We start from the raw sequence: 15,251 nt of genomic DNA, 5'->3' as shown, positions 1-15,251 counted from the left end.
TGGAAGTCAGCTTAGCATTTTATCAAGTAGGCATGTCGCTGTTCTCTACTTTATCATTTTTGAAATACTTCTGATGTCTCTGTCACAAATTCTACGCACTATTTCAAAAGCGTCTGGTAACTTAAATCCCATGTAACTTCTAGATAAAAGTCAATGATAAGCTGTGGGCAGCGAATCCCAATAAACACATTATATTGTAAAATGGTTTGTGGGGATGAAATCCAGGAACAACTGTTTTCAGTAATGAAGCTGTTGATCTGAGAGAACATTTGGGAGAACATCCAATCAGTCCAGAATTTTGTGAACCAGTAGCCTAGGACGGCCTAATCACCCAGAACTTTCCATTTCTAGCCTTCTATGTGGAAAAACACCTAGAGTTGCAGGAAACCTTGCAAGGCAAGGCACCCTGTGTGTATACATCTACAGAAAGATAAGGAGCTAAGGTCCTGACCTTCCTTTTTCCTCAGTAAACTGCCATTCACCTTAGTGTTCAGCATGAGAAAATGTCTACTTGGACATAGACAAAAATGAATCCCACACACACCACATCCCACATTACCTAGAGGGCTTACTAAAGGACGTTGTTTCATTCCCGTATTTAGCTGGAGAATTTGGCTATATAGTAAGAAACAGCAGGCAGTCTTATGAAATTAATGAAAGAAAGTATCTTAATTCATGGTAGGGGGCAGGAAAAAAAAAAAAAAAAGGGGGAGATGGGGGGCTCTCTGTCTGCTCCAAATGGTTCTTGTCAGATTCTTTCTTCTAAATAAAGAGGTAACAGCTGGTCCAGGAAGGACTCCACAGGCTTCCATACGGTGAGGGGGAAGGCAATGCCCACACACTCTTCTACTAAAGTGTAAGAAGGAAACTTGCTTCTCCTTCCTATTTTTGGTTCATTCTTCAATCTTATTAAGAAGAGCTCTCTGCATCAATAGAAATCTGCCCTTGGCCTATTGCTTTTCTTCTGTATTTCATAAAGAACACTGTAGCAATTCTATCACAGTGTAATTCTGTTCTTGGGAAGGGAGAACACACAGAGCAGTCCTGGAAAGGACTCCATGCAAAGAAACACCAAGCAAGGGGACAAACTACACTAGCTGAATTTGACTCCATCCAGGCAGAAGAAGACACCAAAAATGGTGAACAAGCCAGAGGAGTTTACAAGAAACATGAGAAGAAAAAATACCTTCTAACATTAAGGTTTATTATTTGGTTGTCTTTGGCCATTCTAAGCTGCTCATGAAATCTCAGGAAGTAAATGAAAGGAACAGTGTTTTGTAGTTTGATAGACTATCATTATTTCAGTTATTCCTCCTTAAAATAGTTACCATTTTCATCTGTCTCCAGCTTCTGTGATAATGGGGCTTCAAGGAAGTATCAGCTTTCATTAAATGCTATAAAAAAGGGAAGATAAGATTTTTTAAAAATCCCTACTTTTATTTGCCAAGCCTAATTTCCATGACTTTTTAGTGCTCAAAACTACTATCTAATACTAAATAACTGACTGTCAATTTACCTGGATTGTGAACTAGTCATGCTACTGATGCAGACCACAAAGCTAAGTGCCATATAGAGCTGCTCTACGTCCATTTGGGCTTTCTGTCTCAGGAGTGAATGTAGTTACATTTCTTTCAGGATGAGCAAGATGAAAAGGCACACACATTTTAATCATTCTAAAAACTTAAACAAATAAAAAGCACTTACCAATTTTAATTGCTCTGTAAGTCTCCAGCACAATGAACTGTTTTTTAATAAAGTTATTTTGCATGACACCAATCACTTAATAAAACAGCAATTTGAGTGGGTTCCACATTACATTTATTTTTTAGGGTACTAAGTGTGATGCAACAACATTTTACATTGCTACGATATCTTGAGTAGATGCACATTAAAACCAAGGAAGCACCAGAAGAACATTATACACAAAATTATGTAACCAATGTAAGCAATTTGGTCTAATGGACTGTGTTAAGCTTGACATAGAAAGGCAGTAATGACATCAGACTGGGTGTTCAAACCTGGACAGATTTTGGTCCAATACTATTACTGGGTGATACATACTTCCTCCTAGAAACATTTCACAGAAAATACCATGAGCTCCAGGGTAGAGAGCACATTAGAGGTAATAATAATACATTATGACTGTTTTTTCTTAGCAAGCCAGGCTCATAGATCCCTGCTGCACGTTACCTGTCCCATGACCAGGCTGCTGCCATTCCTTTCTTTCTCTATCCCTAGTTCCAACAGCACTAGCAAAAGGGCCCAAACTAGTTAGGATGGTAGAGTGTATTAGCTCTGGGCTCAGCTCTGCTCCATGTGGCATCTCTCCTCTAATGCTGTTGCCTCTTGGTGAAGAAGTAGAACTATGTTAGATATGGCTAGTTGCAACTCTTGCTAATTCTGTATATGTAGCCTAACAGTCTGTCTCTAGTGCTGTCAGAGGAGGCTGCTAGTAAGCATTCTCTGTGAGAAACGATTTCATCTCCTAGCTCTGTGAACTTTTGGCAAATACCAAATACTAACACAAAGAACCAACAAAGAAGTGTCTGCCTAAGGGGTAGGGAAAAAGGGTATCTCACCTTGGCAGGCTCGTTCACCATCAACAGGCTGGTAGCCAGCCTTGCAGGTGCATCGTCCAATGGCCACCATCCACTCCCCTTCTCCATTGCAGTGCAACCGAACACCTGAAGACCCAGTTACGCTTGTCTCTTCTGCATTAGGTACACATGTCCCTGGTGACTCCACTAGTGAGGTTCTCTCCCCTCCAGCAAAAGTTTCAGGGAAGGAGGCAAATCCTTTAACCATAGCTGGGCATTTGTAGAAGAAGACTTGGACTGCCACCAGGGACATGCAGGCTCCTGAGTCCTGGAAGGCCAGGTAAAAGCCATGCTTGGTGAGTGGCCCAAAGCTACGTACTTTAACATTCATCTTTACCACCTTCCCAGTGCTGTCCACCTGGGAAAAGCTTTCATCAGCTGCAATTGTATCCACTTTGGTCCAGGGGCCCTCCCGCCACTCTGGCAGTTCCTGAGAAACTATGTCAGCCTCTGACTGGTGGTAGTAGAGCGTGAAAGTCTCCTTGCAAGAAGAAGCCACAGTGCGCATGCTGGCACAGTCTCTCACTGAGAAACAGAGGCGGACATGGACTCGGTGGGCTCCGTGTCGCTCTATGAAGTGAGTACGCAACCAGTTATTCTGACCTGGTTCAGCCACTTTACAGACTTCAAAGGTTCGGATCAGGCGCTTCTTGTCATCCAGGACACTTACCTCATCCCACTGTAATGGATATATGGGAAAGAAAAGGAAGAAACAGTGAAAAGAATATGGCTTCAGTGTTCAACTGCACCAAAAATACAGGACAGTACTTCTTCCCCTTCCTTCTTGTCATGTCTATGACAAGACCTGAACCTGCTGATGGCATGTGCAGCACAGCACTCTAGGCAGGACAAAGTATGACCCTGTAAAGAAGGACTCTTGAACCTTGCAAATAAAAACTGTTGTGACAGAAAACATAATTCATGCAAAGCTGTCGCATGGCATTGAGAACCTTAACATCAAAGAGTCACACTTTCTACCCTCCTATTTCCACATCTCTTATCTCCAGAGACAAAACACACAACACAAACAAATGAGACAGAGAAACAAGACTGTTCTTTGGAGAAAACATTAAAGCAGAAGACCCTTCTACCCAACTTTATCACAGTTGGAGCTGTGCTATTCCATCTCTGTTGCACACAAACCAACTCAGCAGGGCCACTGCAGGGGCAAGCCCAGTATCTGTTTTGTGCCAGGAGGAAGGCAAAGGGGAGGGGTAGGGCAGGGGTGGAAGCAGGTTACTGCACAAAGGTGTAAGAGAAACCCCTCCTCACCCTCTCAACTAGCTTTACAGAATAGGTACAAGGCCCTGGGTATGACAGATGAAGCACATAATGAGATAGAAGAGAAGGAACCTGTGCAAAAGCTCTTGCCAAGGTCACATTGACCAAGTCCTCGTAACAAGACCTGCATTAAGACCAGTGTTGAGGAGGAACAAAGGCACGTGTCCTGGTTCAGGCTGGAATAGAGTTCATGTTTGGTTTTGGTAGCTGGAGGAGTGCTGATGCACACTGAAATTTCAGGGACTCTCCAGCTCCGTGTGCCCTGCCTGTGTGCAGGTATGCAAGAAGCAGGGAGGGAACACAGCTGGAGCACTGGGCCCAGATTGGCTGATATTCCATGTCATGTGACATTATGCTCACCATATAAGGGAAGGAGTGGGTGGGAAGAGGTGCTCTCACTTCCGGGATTGTTGCTGCGGCGTCTTTGTGTTTCAGGATCGCTAGCCGGGAGCGGGTGGGCTGTCGGTTGGTGGGTGGTGTGCAACTGTATTGTACATTGACTGTTTATACTGTCACCATTTTATTTTATTACTCTTATTAAACTGTTTCTATCTCAAACTGTGAGTCCCCCTTTTCCCCTCCAATTCCCTCCCCATTCCCAAGTGGGGGAGGGTGGGTGAGCGGCTGCGTGGTGTTTGGCTGCTGACCCAGCTCAAACCATGACAGCAGGTTACGGTCTTTGGTGACTCTCTCCTGTTCAAACAAAAGCACCCATTTGCAGACTGGACCATCTTTTCAGGAAGTTCGCTGTCTCCCTGGGGCCTGGATTAGAGATGTTACCAGATGATGGAAGAGCTTAGTACAGCCTTCAGACTATTACCCACTCTTGCTCTTTCAAGTGGGTACTAATGATGTTGCAACAAAAAGCCTAGGGTCAATCAAAAGAGATTTCAGGGCACTGGGAAGAATGCTAAAAAATCCAGGAGCACAGGTACTGTCTTCCTCAATCCTTCCAGTAATGGGGAGAAACTCTGGATGAAACAGATGATCCTGAGATATCAATATCCGGCACCTCCACCAAAACTTTTGGGTTTATAACCATGGAGGTGTCTTTGAGGCACAAGGTGGGTCCTGACAGGATCCACCTGTCCTGATGCAGGAAATGCATCTTTGCTCATAAGATGGCGGGACTGATTGAGAGGGCTTTAATCTAGAATCGATGGGGGCAGGGGATACAACAGGTGAGCTGAAGGTAAGCCAAGGGTTGGCATAGCATCGTCTGAGGGTGGTAATGCTAATGGGAAGATTTCCTCTGCTCCTGGGAGCATGGAAGGCTCAGGAGCACATCTGAAATGCTTGTACACCAACACATGCAGTATGAGAAACAAACAGGATGAACTGGAAGCATTGGTCAGTCCCCTGAGCTATTATATCATTGATATTAGTGAGGCTTGGTGGAATGAGTCCCATAAGCGAGTGCTGAGATGGAGGTCTACAGGCTGTTCAGGAAGGAGAGGCAGAGCATGGGAGGTAGAGGAGCTGCAGTGTATATATGGGAGAGGTTTGACTGTACAGCCCTTACAGTTAGCTATGATGTGATTGAGAATCTCTGGGTGAGGATTAGGGGGATGGAAAACAATGGAATTGTTGTAGTGTTTACTACCGATCACCCAGCCAGGATGTTAACACTGATGAGTTATTTTATAGACAATTAGGAGAAAGCTCTGGATTAGCAGCACTTGTCCTTATGGGAGATCTTAACTTCCCAGACATCAAAAACTGGGAACACCATACTACTGTGGCAAGCAAGTCTGGGCAATTCTTGGCTTGGGGAAGAAGACTTCTTGTCGCAAGTCATCAGTGAGATAACTATAAAAGATGCCCTCCTAGACTTGCTAGTTGTGACTAGAAAAGGACTTGTGATGGTAGGTGGCTGTCTTGGTCACAGTGATCAGGAAATGGTTGAGTTTAAAGTTTTTGGTGTAATGAAAGAAAAGGAAAGCAGAGTTTCTACCCTGGATTTCAAGAGAGCATACTTTAAACTATTCAGGGAGCCGCTCAGCAGTGTCCCTTGGGAATTTGCTTTTGAGAGCTTAGGAGTCCATAAGTGCTTGTCAGTTTTTAAGAACCACCTTTTAGAAGCACAGAAGCAGGCAATTCCAATGTGTTAGAATTCAACTAAGTGGGGCAGAAGACCATCTTGGCTGAATAGAGACCTCCTTGCAGAGCTCAAGGGGAAAAAGAAATTAAATGACCTCTGGAAGCAAGGTCAGGCTTCACAGGAAAACTACAGAGCTGTGGTTTGTATATGCAGGGAGAAGACATGAAAGGTCAAAACTCAATTAGAGTTGAAATTGGCCAGTGTTGTGTCAGACAACAAGAAAGGCTTTTTAAAGTACATTAATAGCAAGAGGAGGTCTAAAGAAAACATTGGACCAAACCTTCTTCCAGATGGTTACCTGACATATAGGGATAGAGAAGAAGCAGAGGCATTCAATGCTTTTTTTTTGCCTCAGTCTTTAATAACAGTGATAGACCTTGGGCTGCCCAGTCCCCTGAGTTGGTGAACCATGAATGCAGGAACAGTGATTTTCTATTTGTGGACATTGGCAAAAGGGACCAGCTGTATCAGCTGAATGTTCACAAGTCCATGGGCCTGATGAGATTCATCCTTGAGTACTGAAGGAGGTAGCTGATATTACAGCAGGACCACTCTTGATGATCTACCGACAGTCTTGGTAGTCTGGGGAGGTCCCTGCTCACTGGAAGATAGCCAGTATTATTCCAATTTACAAGATGTGAGGGAAGACCCAGGGAACTGCAAGCCTGTTAGTCTAACCTCAGTACCTGGAAAAATTGTGGAGAAGATCATAGTGGGTACTACTGAAAGGCATTTAAAGACCAATGCAATCATTAGGCACAGTCAACATGGGTTCACAAAGGGAAAGCTCTATCTAACTAATTTGATATCCTTCTATGATAAGGTCACCTGCCTAGTGGATGAAGGGAAGGTGGTAGATGTAGATTTTCTAGATTTTAGTAAGGTTATTGATACTGTCCCTCACAGCAATATTCTGGACAAGTTGTCCAAATGGAAAGTAGCCCTGAAGAAAGGGATCTGGGGGTGCTGGTTGACAGCAGGCTCAGTAGAAGCCAGCAGTGTGCCCTGGTAGACAAGAGGGCAAATCGCATCCCGGGGTTCATCAAACACAGCATAACAAGCTGGTCAAGAGCGGTGATTATCTGCCATATACAGTGTTGGTGTGGCCTCACCTTGAGTACTGTGTGCAGTTCTGGGCCCCACAATTTAAGAAGAATGTGAAGGTCCTTGAATGTGTCAAGATGAGAGCAACCAAGCTCATGGAAGGGCAGGAAGTTATGTCCAATGGGGAGCAGCTAAGGAATCTAGGCTCGTCTAGTTTGGAGAAAAGGAGGCTGAAGGGTGACCTCATTGCTCTCTGCAGCTTCCTGAGGAGGGGAACCGGACAGATCTTCTCCCTGCTATCCAGGAGAGGTTCAGAATTGACATTAGGAAACTTTTCTTTACTGAGAGGATGGTCAACCACTGGAACAGGCTTCCTAGAGAGGTGGTTGATGCCCCATGCCTGTCAGTGTTGAAGAGATATTTGGGCAATGTCCTTAATAACATACTTTAACTTTTGATCAGTCGTGATCAGGCAGTTGTACTAGATGATCATAGTAGGCCACTTTCAACCATTCCATTCCATTCCATTCCATTCCATTCCATTCCATTCCATTCCATTCCATTCCATTCCATTCCATTCTATTCTATTCTATTCTATTCTATTCTATTCTATTCTATTCTATTCTATTCTATTCTATTCTATTCTATTCTATTCTATTCTATTCTATTCTATTCTATTCTATTCCATTCCATTCCATTCCATTCCATTCCATTCCATTCCATTCCATTCCATCTGTGTGGAGGGATGGCTGAAGACCTCATGAGTATTTCTGAAGGAGAGTGGAAGGAAGACAGTAAGGAGGTGGTGATAGTATCCCACCCAGTATCCTCCTCTCTCAACAATCTGCCTTTGCACAACGTACCGCATTCAAATTGTTCATATGTACATATCCATAAAACAAGTCTCATTGGTTCCAGTTTCCCTTTCTTCATCAGATGCATGTATGCCCCCCAGCAGAGGTGTGGTCAAGAAGAGGACGAGGGAAATGCTTACCCCATCAGAAGGGTGAGTGGTCCAGCCAATCTCCGAGGTCTCTCCAGTTGTATCCAGAAGTATTTCTGTTTATATTTTAAAAAATGAAATTAAAAAAAAAGTATTTTGTACTCCAAGTCAGGCTAAAATCTTATGGCTCTCACCAGATTGTCTCTGCAAAAAAAAAAAAAAACCCCACCCAAAAGCATGTCTTGTAGAGGGCTTCCACACACCCAGAATGTACATTCATGTTTTGCTATTAAATATGATAAGCTACATCCATACTAGTAAATTAAGCAGGGCCATGAGAGAGGCAGAAGCACTGGGCACATAATAATGCTAATTCATGATTAGCAAGTTGTTTGGCAATATTCTGGTCAGATGAAAACTGCCAGGCAAAGCATAAGCACACTGACAGCATGGATAGGAGTTATCATAATCAGCAGTACAGATGAAGCCACCCTCTTTTTGGAAAGGAAAGGATGGGACAAAGAGATGAGTTATATGCGTGCATGCCAGTCTCCTCAGGACCATGGTTGCCCATTTCATTTGCAGGTGTAAATGTGGACACAAGGCCAAGAGACTTTTTGTTTCCAGCTCTGGAACCAAATTTCTGTGGGAGTTTAGGATGATGACCCGTTTGATCCTGTAACGGATTCACTTTGTTCTGGAGCTGGGCATTAGGCTGCAAGCCTGTGTACGAGTCCCAGTTTTATCAGAAAAACAGTATTAAATAGTCTCTTGAATTATACTGCTTAGGGGTAGGGTACATGTAGAATTTCACAGGCCTAGTTTATTCCCAGAACTAGTCTGCATTTCCACTGTTACTGAACCTACCACTGGAGACAGGTACTAGGCTCCACTGCTCTTGGAGATGTTATTCTCTGTTCAGGTGCAAAGAAATACAGTAGAGATGGTGACAATGCCAGCTATACACACACACTATTCTCCAGAAGTGAATGTCAAGGTCTGAGAGCACCCTGGAAGTTACTGGTATGCAAGCATGTGTGTTTTTCTGTGCACATTTATAGTGAGGACACATCGGAAGAGAAAGACTCTGTCAAATAGGCATTTACATGTGTTGATACATATTTGTCGTGGTTTGAGCCCAGAGGGCAACTGAGCATCATGCAGCCATTCACTCCCTCTCAGGAGTGGGAAGGATAAAATAAAGTAAAAGGCTCAGGAATCCAGATAAGGACAGGGACGGGTGCTCACCCATTGTGGTCACAGGCAAAAGACAAACTCGTTAGGGGAAGAAAAAAAGAACATCGCTTTAATTCAAACACTAACAAAGACAACACTTAACAAACAAGGTGGGACAGTAAGAAGTGCCACCACATCCAAAAGCACCTCCCCTCACCCCTCCCTTCTTCCTGGGCTCAACTCTGCTCACAATCTCTCTACCTCCTCCCCCAGCAGTACAGGGGGCAGAGGATTGGGGTTACAGTCAGCTTGCTGCTTCTTCCTCCTCGGGAGGTGGGGTGAGCGCTGCACATTCCTCCCCTGTTCCATGTGGCTCCCATCTAACTGGACAGAGTCCTCCATGACCCTTCTCTGGTGTGAGTCCTTCCCATGGGATGCAGCCATTCCCGTGCTGATCCATCATGGGTCACCCCCATGTGTTGCAGTCTTCCCAGTGCCCAATTACAACAGCGAGGTTTCTTGTCCCCTCAGAGTTGCAGCTTCCTTTAAGTACAGATGCCTGTCCTGGTGTGGGCTCCTCCACAGATGCAGGTCAGGCTCTACTTCACCATGGACCTCCATGGGTGGCAGGGGGGACGGCCCTGCCATCTCACCACAGGATACAGGGGTCTCTGCTCTGCACCTCCACTACTTCTTTCTCCTTCCTTCCACTGACCTGGGTATTCACATAGGTGTCCTCCTCGTACGATTCCTCCTCACAAGTACCAACCCCCTCTCAGGTTCCCCTTCTTAAATACATTATTGCAGAGGCACAGGCACCACTGCTAATTCGTTTGGCCTTGGCCAGAGGCAGGTCCAATTTGGAGCTGGGGGAGCTTTCGAGAAACTTCTCACAAAGTCCATCGCTGTATCCCCCTCCTCTGCTACCAAAAAACCCATCAACATCAAGATCAACTGGGCAGAAGTTGGAAGTGATTACACATTGTTATTACAGATTGGGCTGTTCAGAATAAGCATGTTAATGATTTTCAGATTTTGGTTAGCTTATACTTTCAAGCAAGACACTAGTGCTAGTGTTACAGGCAAAATGTTCCCCTGTTGCAGGAGGATGACAATTTACCCAAGGATGACTGGCCCTTTGACAACCTTCATGAAGGCAGAGATGGACTAACAGCATTCTAGGTTGCAAAAATGGCATAACAGCTCTCTGGATTGAAGAACACTTGTCCTCAGTGTCCTAGCAGTGGAGTGGTACAATAGGAATTATACAACCCAAGTCTAGGCAAACTATAGCCACTGAGAAGAAAGTTGACCCTGAGAAGCCAATGAAAGAATCGTTTTACCTGTGGGATGAGAAGCTGGTGCTAAGAATGACCAGACCATAGAATCACAAAATGAAACAAGCTGAAAGGAAAGTATAGAGGTCATCTTGATCAACACTCCTCTCAATTCCAGGTTGCTCATGGCCTTCTCCAATTTGATTCTGAATATATCCAAATGTACACATACTTTAGCAGATAAGGAAAAGGGCACTAGGGTAAAATGTAACATTCAGAGAATTTTCTTTGTTATGCAGCTGAATACCTCAAGCAGCAAAGCTCTCTGGCTTAACAGACTTCTTGCAAAGAACTTAAATATTACTGAGCTTATTCTGCCTTGTATGATCATGCCTTGAACATGAACAAGTAGGAAGACTGTGAGTGCTCTCTAAGAGGGCCGGAAAGAGAAAGCATTCTCTGGGCTTGTGCAAAAATATTGTTAGGGGTTGCCAAATCCAGTAACCTTACATAAGTATGGCTGCTGCAGCTCCATGTCCCCAGGACCAATCAGTAGCAACAGGGGGTAGTCCCAATAGGCACTACACATACACAAACGGCCAGCCATAAAGATCAACACAGACAGAAACACTCACTAATCATGCAAACAGAAACAGCACCAACAGCCTCATCCTGATCTCCTTTCTGGCTGTTCAGGATGAAGGTCTGTTTGCGGGAAATATATATGTATTTATATACAGTGTGGATCCCTACAATAACTGTCCTTAAACATTCATTCTCCAGTCGCTGACCCCTGCATCTGTGGACTACCCATTTGCTGGCCCCTGCACAAATAAGCACCTGAAGCTTGCAGCCCCACTAGTATTCCTAGTATCCACACACCCTCACTCACCGATACATCCCTTCACACACACATACACAGGCACACTATGAATCCTCTACTTTTTAGACATGAGGTCTACCCAGTAGTTTGTCCTGGGTTCCCATTCTCCTAGGTTGCTGGCACTTGGACATGTGAGCCCCCAAGGTCTGCAGACAGTTGCTGCAGTGCTACCACACTCCACAGAACCCCACTTAGACACACACACATGCAGAGGCACACACACTATGGATCCCTCCCGTAACTTACTTTAGACACTGAGCCTACCCAGCAATGTCTCGTTCATCCCCCAGGCTCTGTGGTGTCTCCCTGGCTTCCCAACCCACTTACTTTACTAACCAGCTAGTCTGACTTGATATTTGCTAGAGATCATATTGTTCTCTATACTTATATAAGCTCACTCACTCCAGTTGCTGGCACCACCGATGCACAGATCCTATGACTCATGGTCCAACTTGAGTTCCTGGCACTTGATTTTCATCCATTCTAGGCTCTCCAGTTACTGCAGAACTGACACATCGGCCCCTATGATCTGTGGTTCAAATCCAATTGCTGGAATTTAAACATTCACATACACACAAAATAAAGCCCTCTCACCCAGGTTAACTAATGAAAAATCGAATTTTATAATAAGATAGGATAGACTGTGGTGATCAGGTGCAGGTCAAGGCCTGACAGGAGTAATGACCAGCAGCCTGTTTCCACGACTGGCCCGTTATCTCTCTATTTTCTCACACTTGATCCTCCCCAAATATACCCCGATCCCTCATTTTGTCCACTTATGGTTCCTCCCCTAAACAACCCATGGTAATTTTGCAGAAGCCTCAGATGGTCTTCCCTACACCCCATAATAAATCCCATGCCCCTGCTGGTAGTAATCCCGCTCAATCTTCACGGTGTTCCAGAGAGCACTTCCACTGACTTATCTTAATGAGTTCCATTCCCACTCAATGGTCTGACCACACTCCTGTGATAGCCCTGGGAGAAGCTGGGTCAGGGTGCTTATTACTGTTAGGTTATTTGGGTTCCCCTGCCTGTTATTGTTCCTCTGTGCTCCTCTTAGCGTGGGGAGAAGAGCCTTTTATCAAGCAACCAAAAAAATATATTTATATACGGAGGCTATCACTTGGCAACTGAATACAGTGATACCTTTGGGAAGCCGTAAATACACTAGAACTTCTTCTAAAACTAAACAGCTATTGTGGTGAAGTAAATAATATATCAGTGGTTAGTGACATATGCAACTGCAACAAGTATTTTATTTTTCAAGAATGAGTGGATGAAACAATCAAAAAACCAAACAAAAATAGATTTGATGTTATTTTTTAACAAAAAATGTGTTTTTTACAGTTCAGCTATGACTTAACATGAAAATACAAGCTACAAAGTTGTAAAATATACCTCCTAATATATGAGTTTATATACAAAAGCAACCTATATGAGACAAATGAGTTTGATTTTTTTCTTGGATAAATCTATATTGTGAATATAGATTTACCGCTCCTATAGTTTTATCACTCCTGCAATTAATGTTCCTGGTTTACTTCTGTATTTGCAATTAATAAAGGAAGCTATTTGGAGCCAATGAGATAATGCAGTTAGGGAGTTCCATGAAGTATAGTATTTTTTAACTACTTCCTATGTCAGAGCAAAATGCTGACACTATCAAAACATCAAAGCTGTCATCCGCATGGAGGAATTCTCAAACTCCAATCAGGAGTTACATACCATCTGTGAAAGATGACAGCCAAATGGTCTAGGATATGGAAATACACATCTATGTGCAAGGTAGCGCAGCTTTTAAGCTTTACGAATGACTGTGTGTTTTTCTCTTTACCTTCCCTATCCTTTTGTGAAAGCTCTAGGGAAACTGCCAGGATTAGCATGTTGTACTAATTCCTCTGCTGATGTCAGGAAATGCGAACATCAGGAAATAAATTAAATTACATTAAATGCTTAGTTTCAACTCTGCATATGCAATTAAGTTAAAGTATTATCTATAACTTTCCTAGTAATACAATACAATATGTATTCTGACACGGCTTAAGGGATTCATTCTTCAAACATCCACTACTGAGTATAGAACTCACCCAAATGCTACTGCCATCAAACTGGCTACTTTATATGAGAGTACAGTGTGATTTTGAAAGTTTATCTATGCTTTCCTGATTATTTTTTTTTTGCATAAACATTAAAAAGTGAGCTTGGGTCTGGTTTGACTGAAGGATAAATTGAAAGTCCCAGATACCATATATATATTTTTGAAGCTTTAATTAGCGTTGAATATAAACAGTGTTAGTTGCAGCATGAATAGCCTTTACTGTCCTACTGGCCTCCAAGCAGAAAGAGCTAGCCTGCAGCTTGTGAACAGCTTCATCACAGGGCTATGGTGTATACCTGGGAATGGGGATGTCCTACCACAGGCCCTACAGAGTAATCTATTATGGGAGAAAACAAATCAAGTGGAGCTGCTAAGACTGACCAAAGGGATAACCCAGACACCCCTTCTCTTACAAACAAGATGCACATCCAGCCCAGTTCCATTCACATTTTGAATGTCTACAACAGGATAATCCTCTGCCTGGGCTTTCCAAGCATGTGGCAAAGATTCTGGCATGCAGGGAAGTCTTAGAAAAGAACTGGGAAAAATACAACAGTAAACCTTTGCTAGGATTTTAATAACCCATATGAATCACAAGAAACTGAAGTAAAAACTTAATTTTACTTTTTTTTTTTTTTTTTTCCCTGAAGTAAAATAACATCCATTTAAAACTTCCTTTGTATATAATAAAACAACAGGCAATGGTATTTTTTACTCTGAGGATTACCTCTGAGGAAAGTATAGCTCACTTCACTTCAAAGACAAGACAATCTGAGCAATCAGTATTTCTTGAATACAAACTGTTCTGAGTTCTGCAAAATGATCTTGTGTTTACAGTTGTAAATATTTATAACTCAGTCAAAGCAAAACCAATATTCCACAGAAAAATCAACTCTGTGCCCTCACAAGAGCTATTTCATTAGCAAGTTATCACTTGCTCTCATCTATTTTTAATGTAGCCCATCGGGCATTCTTAAATTCTATGTTTCACCAACTTTTACAATCAGAAGCGTTAACTTACAAAAATGTTAAATGGTAAATTGTAGACAATAATTATATACATGCATAGATACTCACAGAAATAAAATTTCTGTATTTCTTTACATATTTTTAAGAAAAATGAAAAATTATTTTCTTTCAGCCAGCATGTAGCACAAAAATAGCACTCCCCAAACTAAAAGCTCAGAAACTCGCAGAGCTATAAACACTGGAAAATGCAGTCTTAATTAAAACTTTCACCCAAGCTTGTTTCCTTTTATAAAGCTAAAATAATAAGTTTACAAATATCTTCCATTAGCAAAACAGTTTTCCCTCATGCTTCCCATGCAGTTTTTTTTAGTCTAAAAATTGTATCTGGAAAATTTTGGACAGACATTCTCATTCCTAAAATCAGTGTGTCCAAATACTACATCTGTATCAAGTAAGTTGAACCTAATGATTATTTTTTATGCATTAAAAACAACAATAACAGCAAAAATATTTTCAATTGCTTACAAGATCTGCTTTACTTCTGGTTCATTAAGGGGTTTAAGATCCCATTAGGCCCTGTAAAAGGGTACTTACTTTCCTTCTATTTGAAAATCATTATGCAAAAAAATTATCTGCTTTCTTCATAATGCACAGAAAGACAGTTCGAATACTTTGGCTATTTTTCTTCCCCTCTCTATAGCTTCTCCTTCTTTTCCTAACAATTTACATTAAGGTTTTATCAATATTGGTTTACTCCTGGTAGAAAATTTCAAACAAAGATTAGTTTGAGACAGAAAGCAATTTACATTCAGCCTGTTTAAACTGAACTCCAATGCCTGAGAAACACCTGGAAGAAAAATTACCTTGATTGATTTTCCCACT

General features: G+C 42.5%; 1 protein-coding gene across 6 annotated transcripts in view; it reads right to left on the bottom strand.

The window, feature by feature from the left end:
- The window catches only part of LOC104366087 (ephrin type-B receptor 5), a 74,371-nt gene that overhangs the window by 33,729 nt on the left and 25,391 nt on the right, over window positions 1-15,251 (bottom strand). For 5 of the 6 annotated variants that reach the window (XM_042788806.1, XM_032997533.2, XM_042788805.1 and 2 more), the window contains exons 3-4: window positions 8,018-8,082; window positions 2,580-3,276 (exon numbers count right to left, since the gene is read on the bottom strand). The exons of the other annotated variant lie outside the window; for it this stretch is intronic. In XM_042788806.1, the coding sequence (XP_042644740.1) occupies window positions 2,580-3,276; window positions 8,018-8,082 (762 nt within the window). The remainder of the gene's footprint in view (window positions 1-2,579; window positions 3,277-8,017; window positions 8,083-15,251) is intronic. 6 annotated transcript variants of the gene reach the window in all.

The sequence above is a fragment of the Tyto alba genome, unplaced genomic scaffold (genome assembly GCF_018691265.1).
Source record: "Tyto alba isolate M040663 unplaced genomic scaffold, T.alba_DEE_v4.0 Super-Scaffold_14, whole genome shotgun sequence".
In the NCBI taxonomy this organism is placed as follows: Eukaryota; Metazoa; Chordata; class Aves; order Strigiformes; family Tytonidae; genus Tyto; species Tyto alba.
This window is presented reverse-complemented; position numbering and strand designations above follow the sequence as displayed.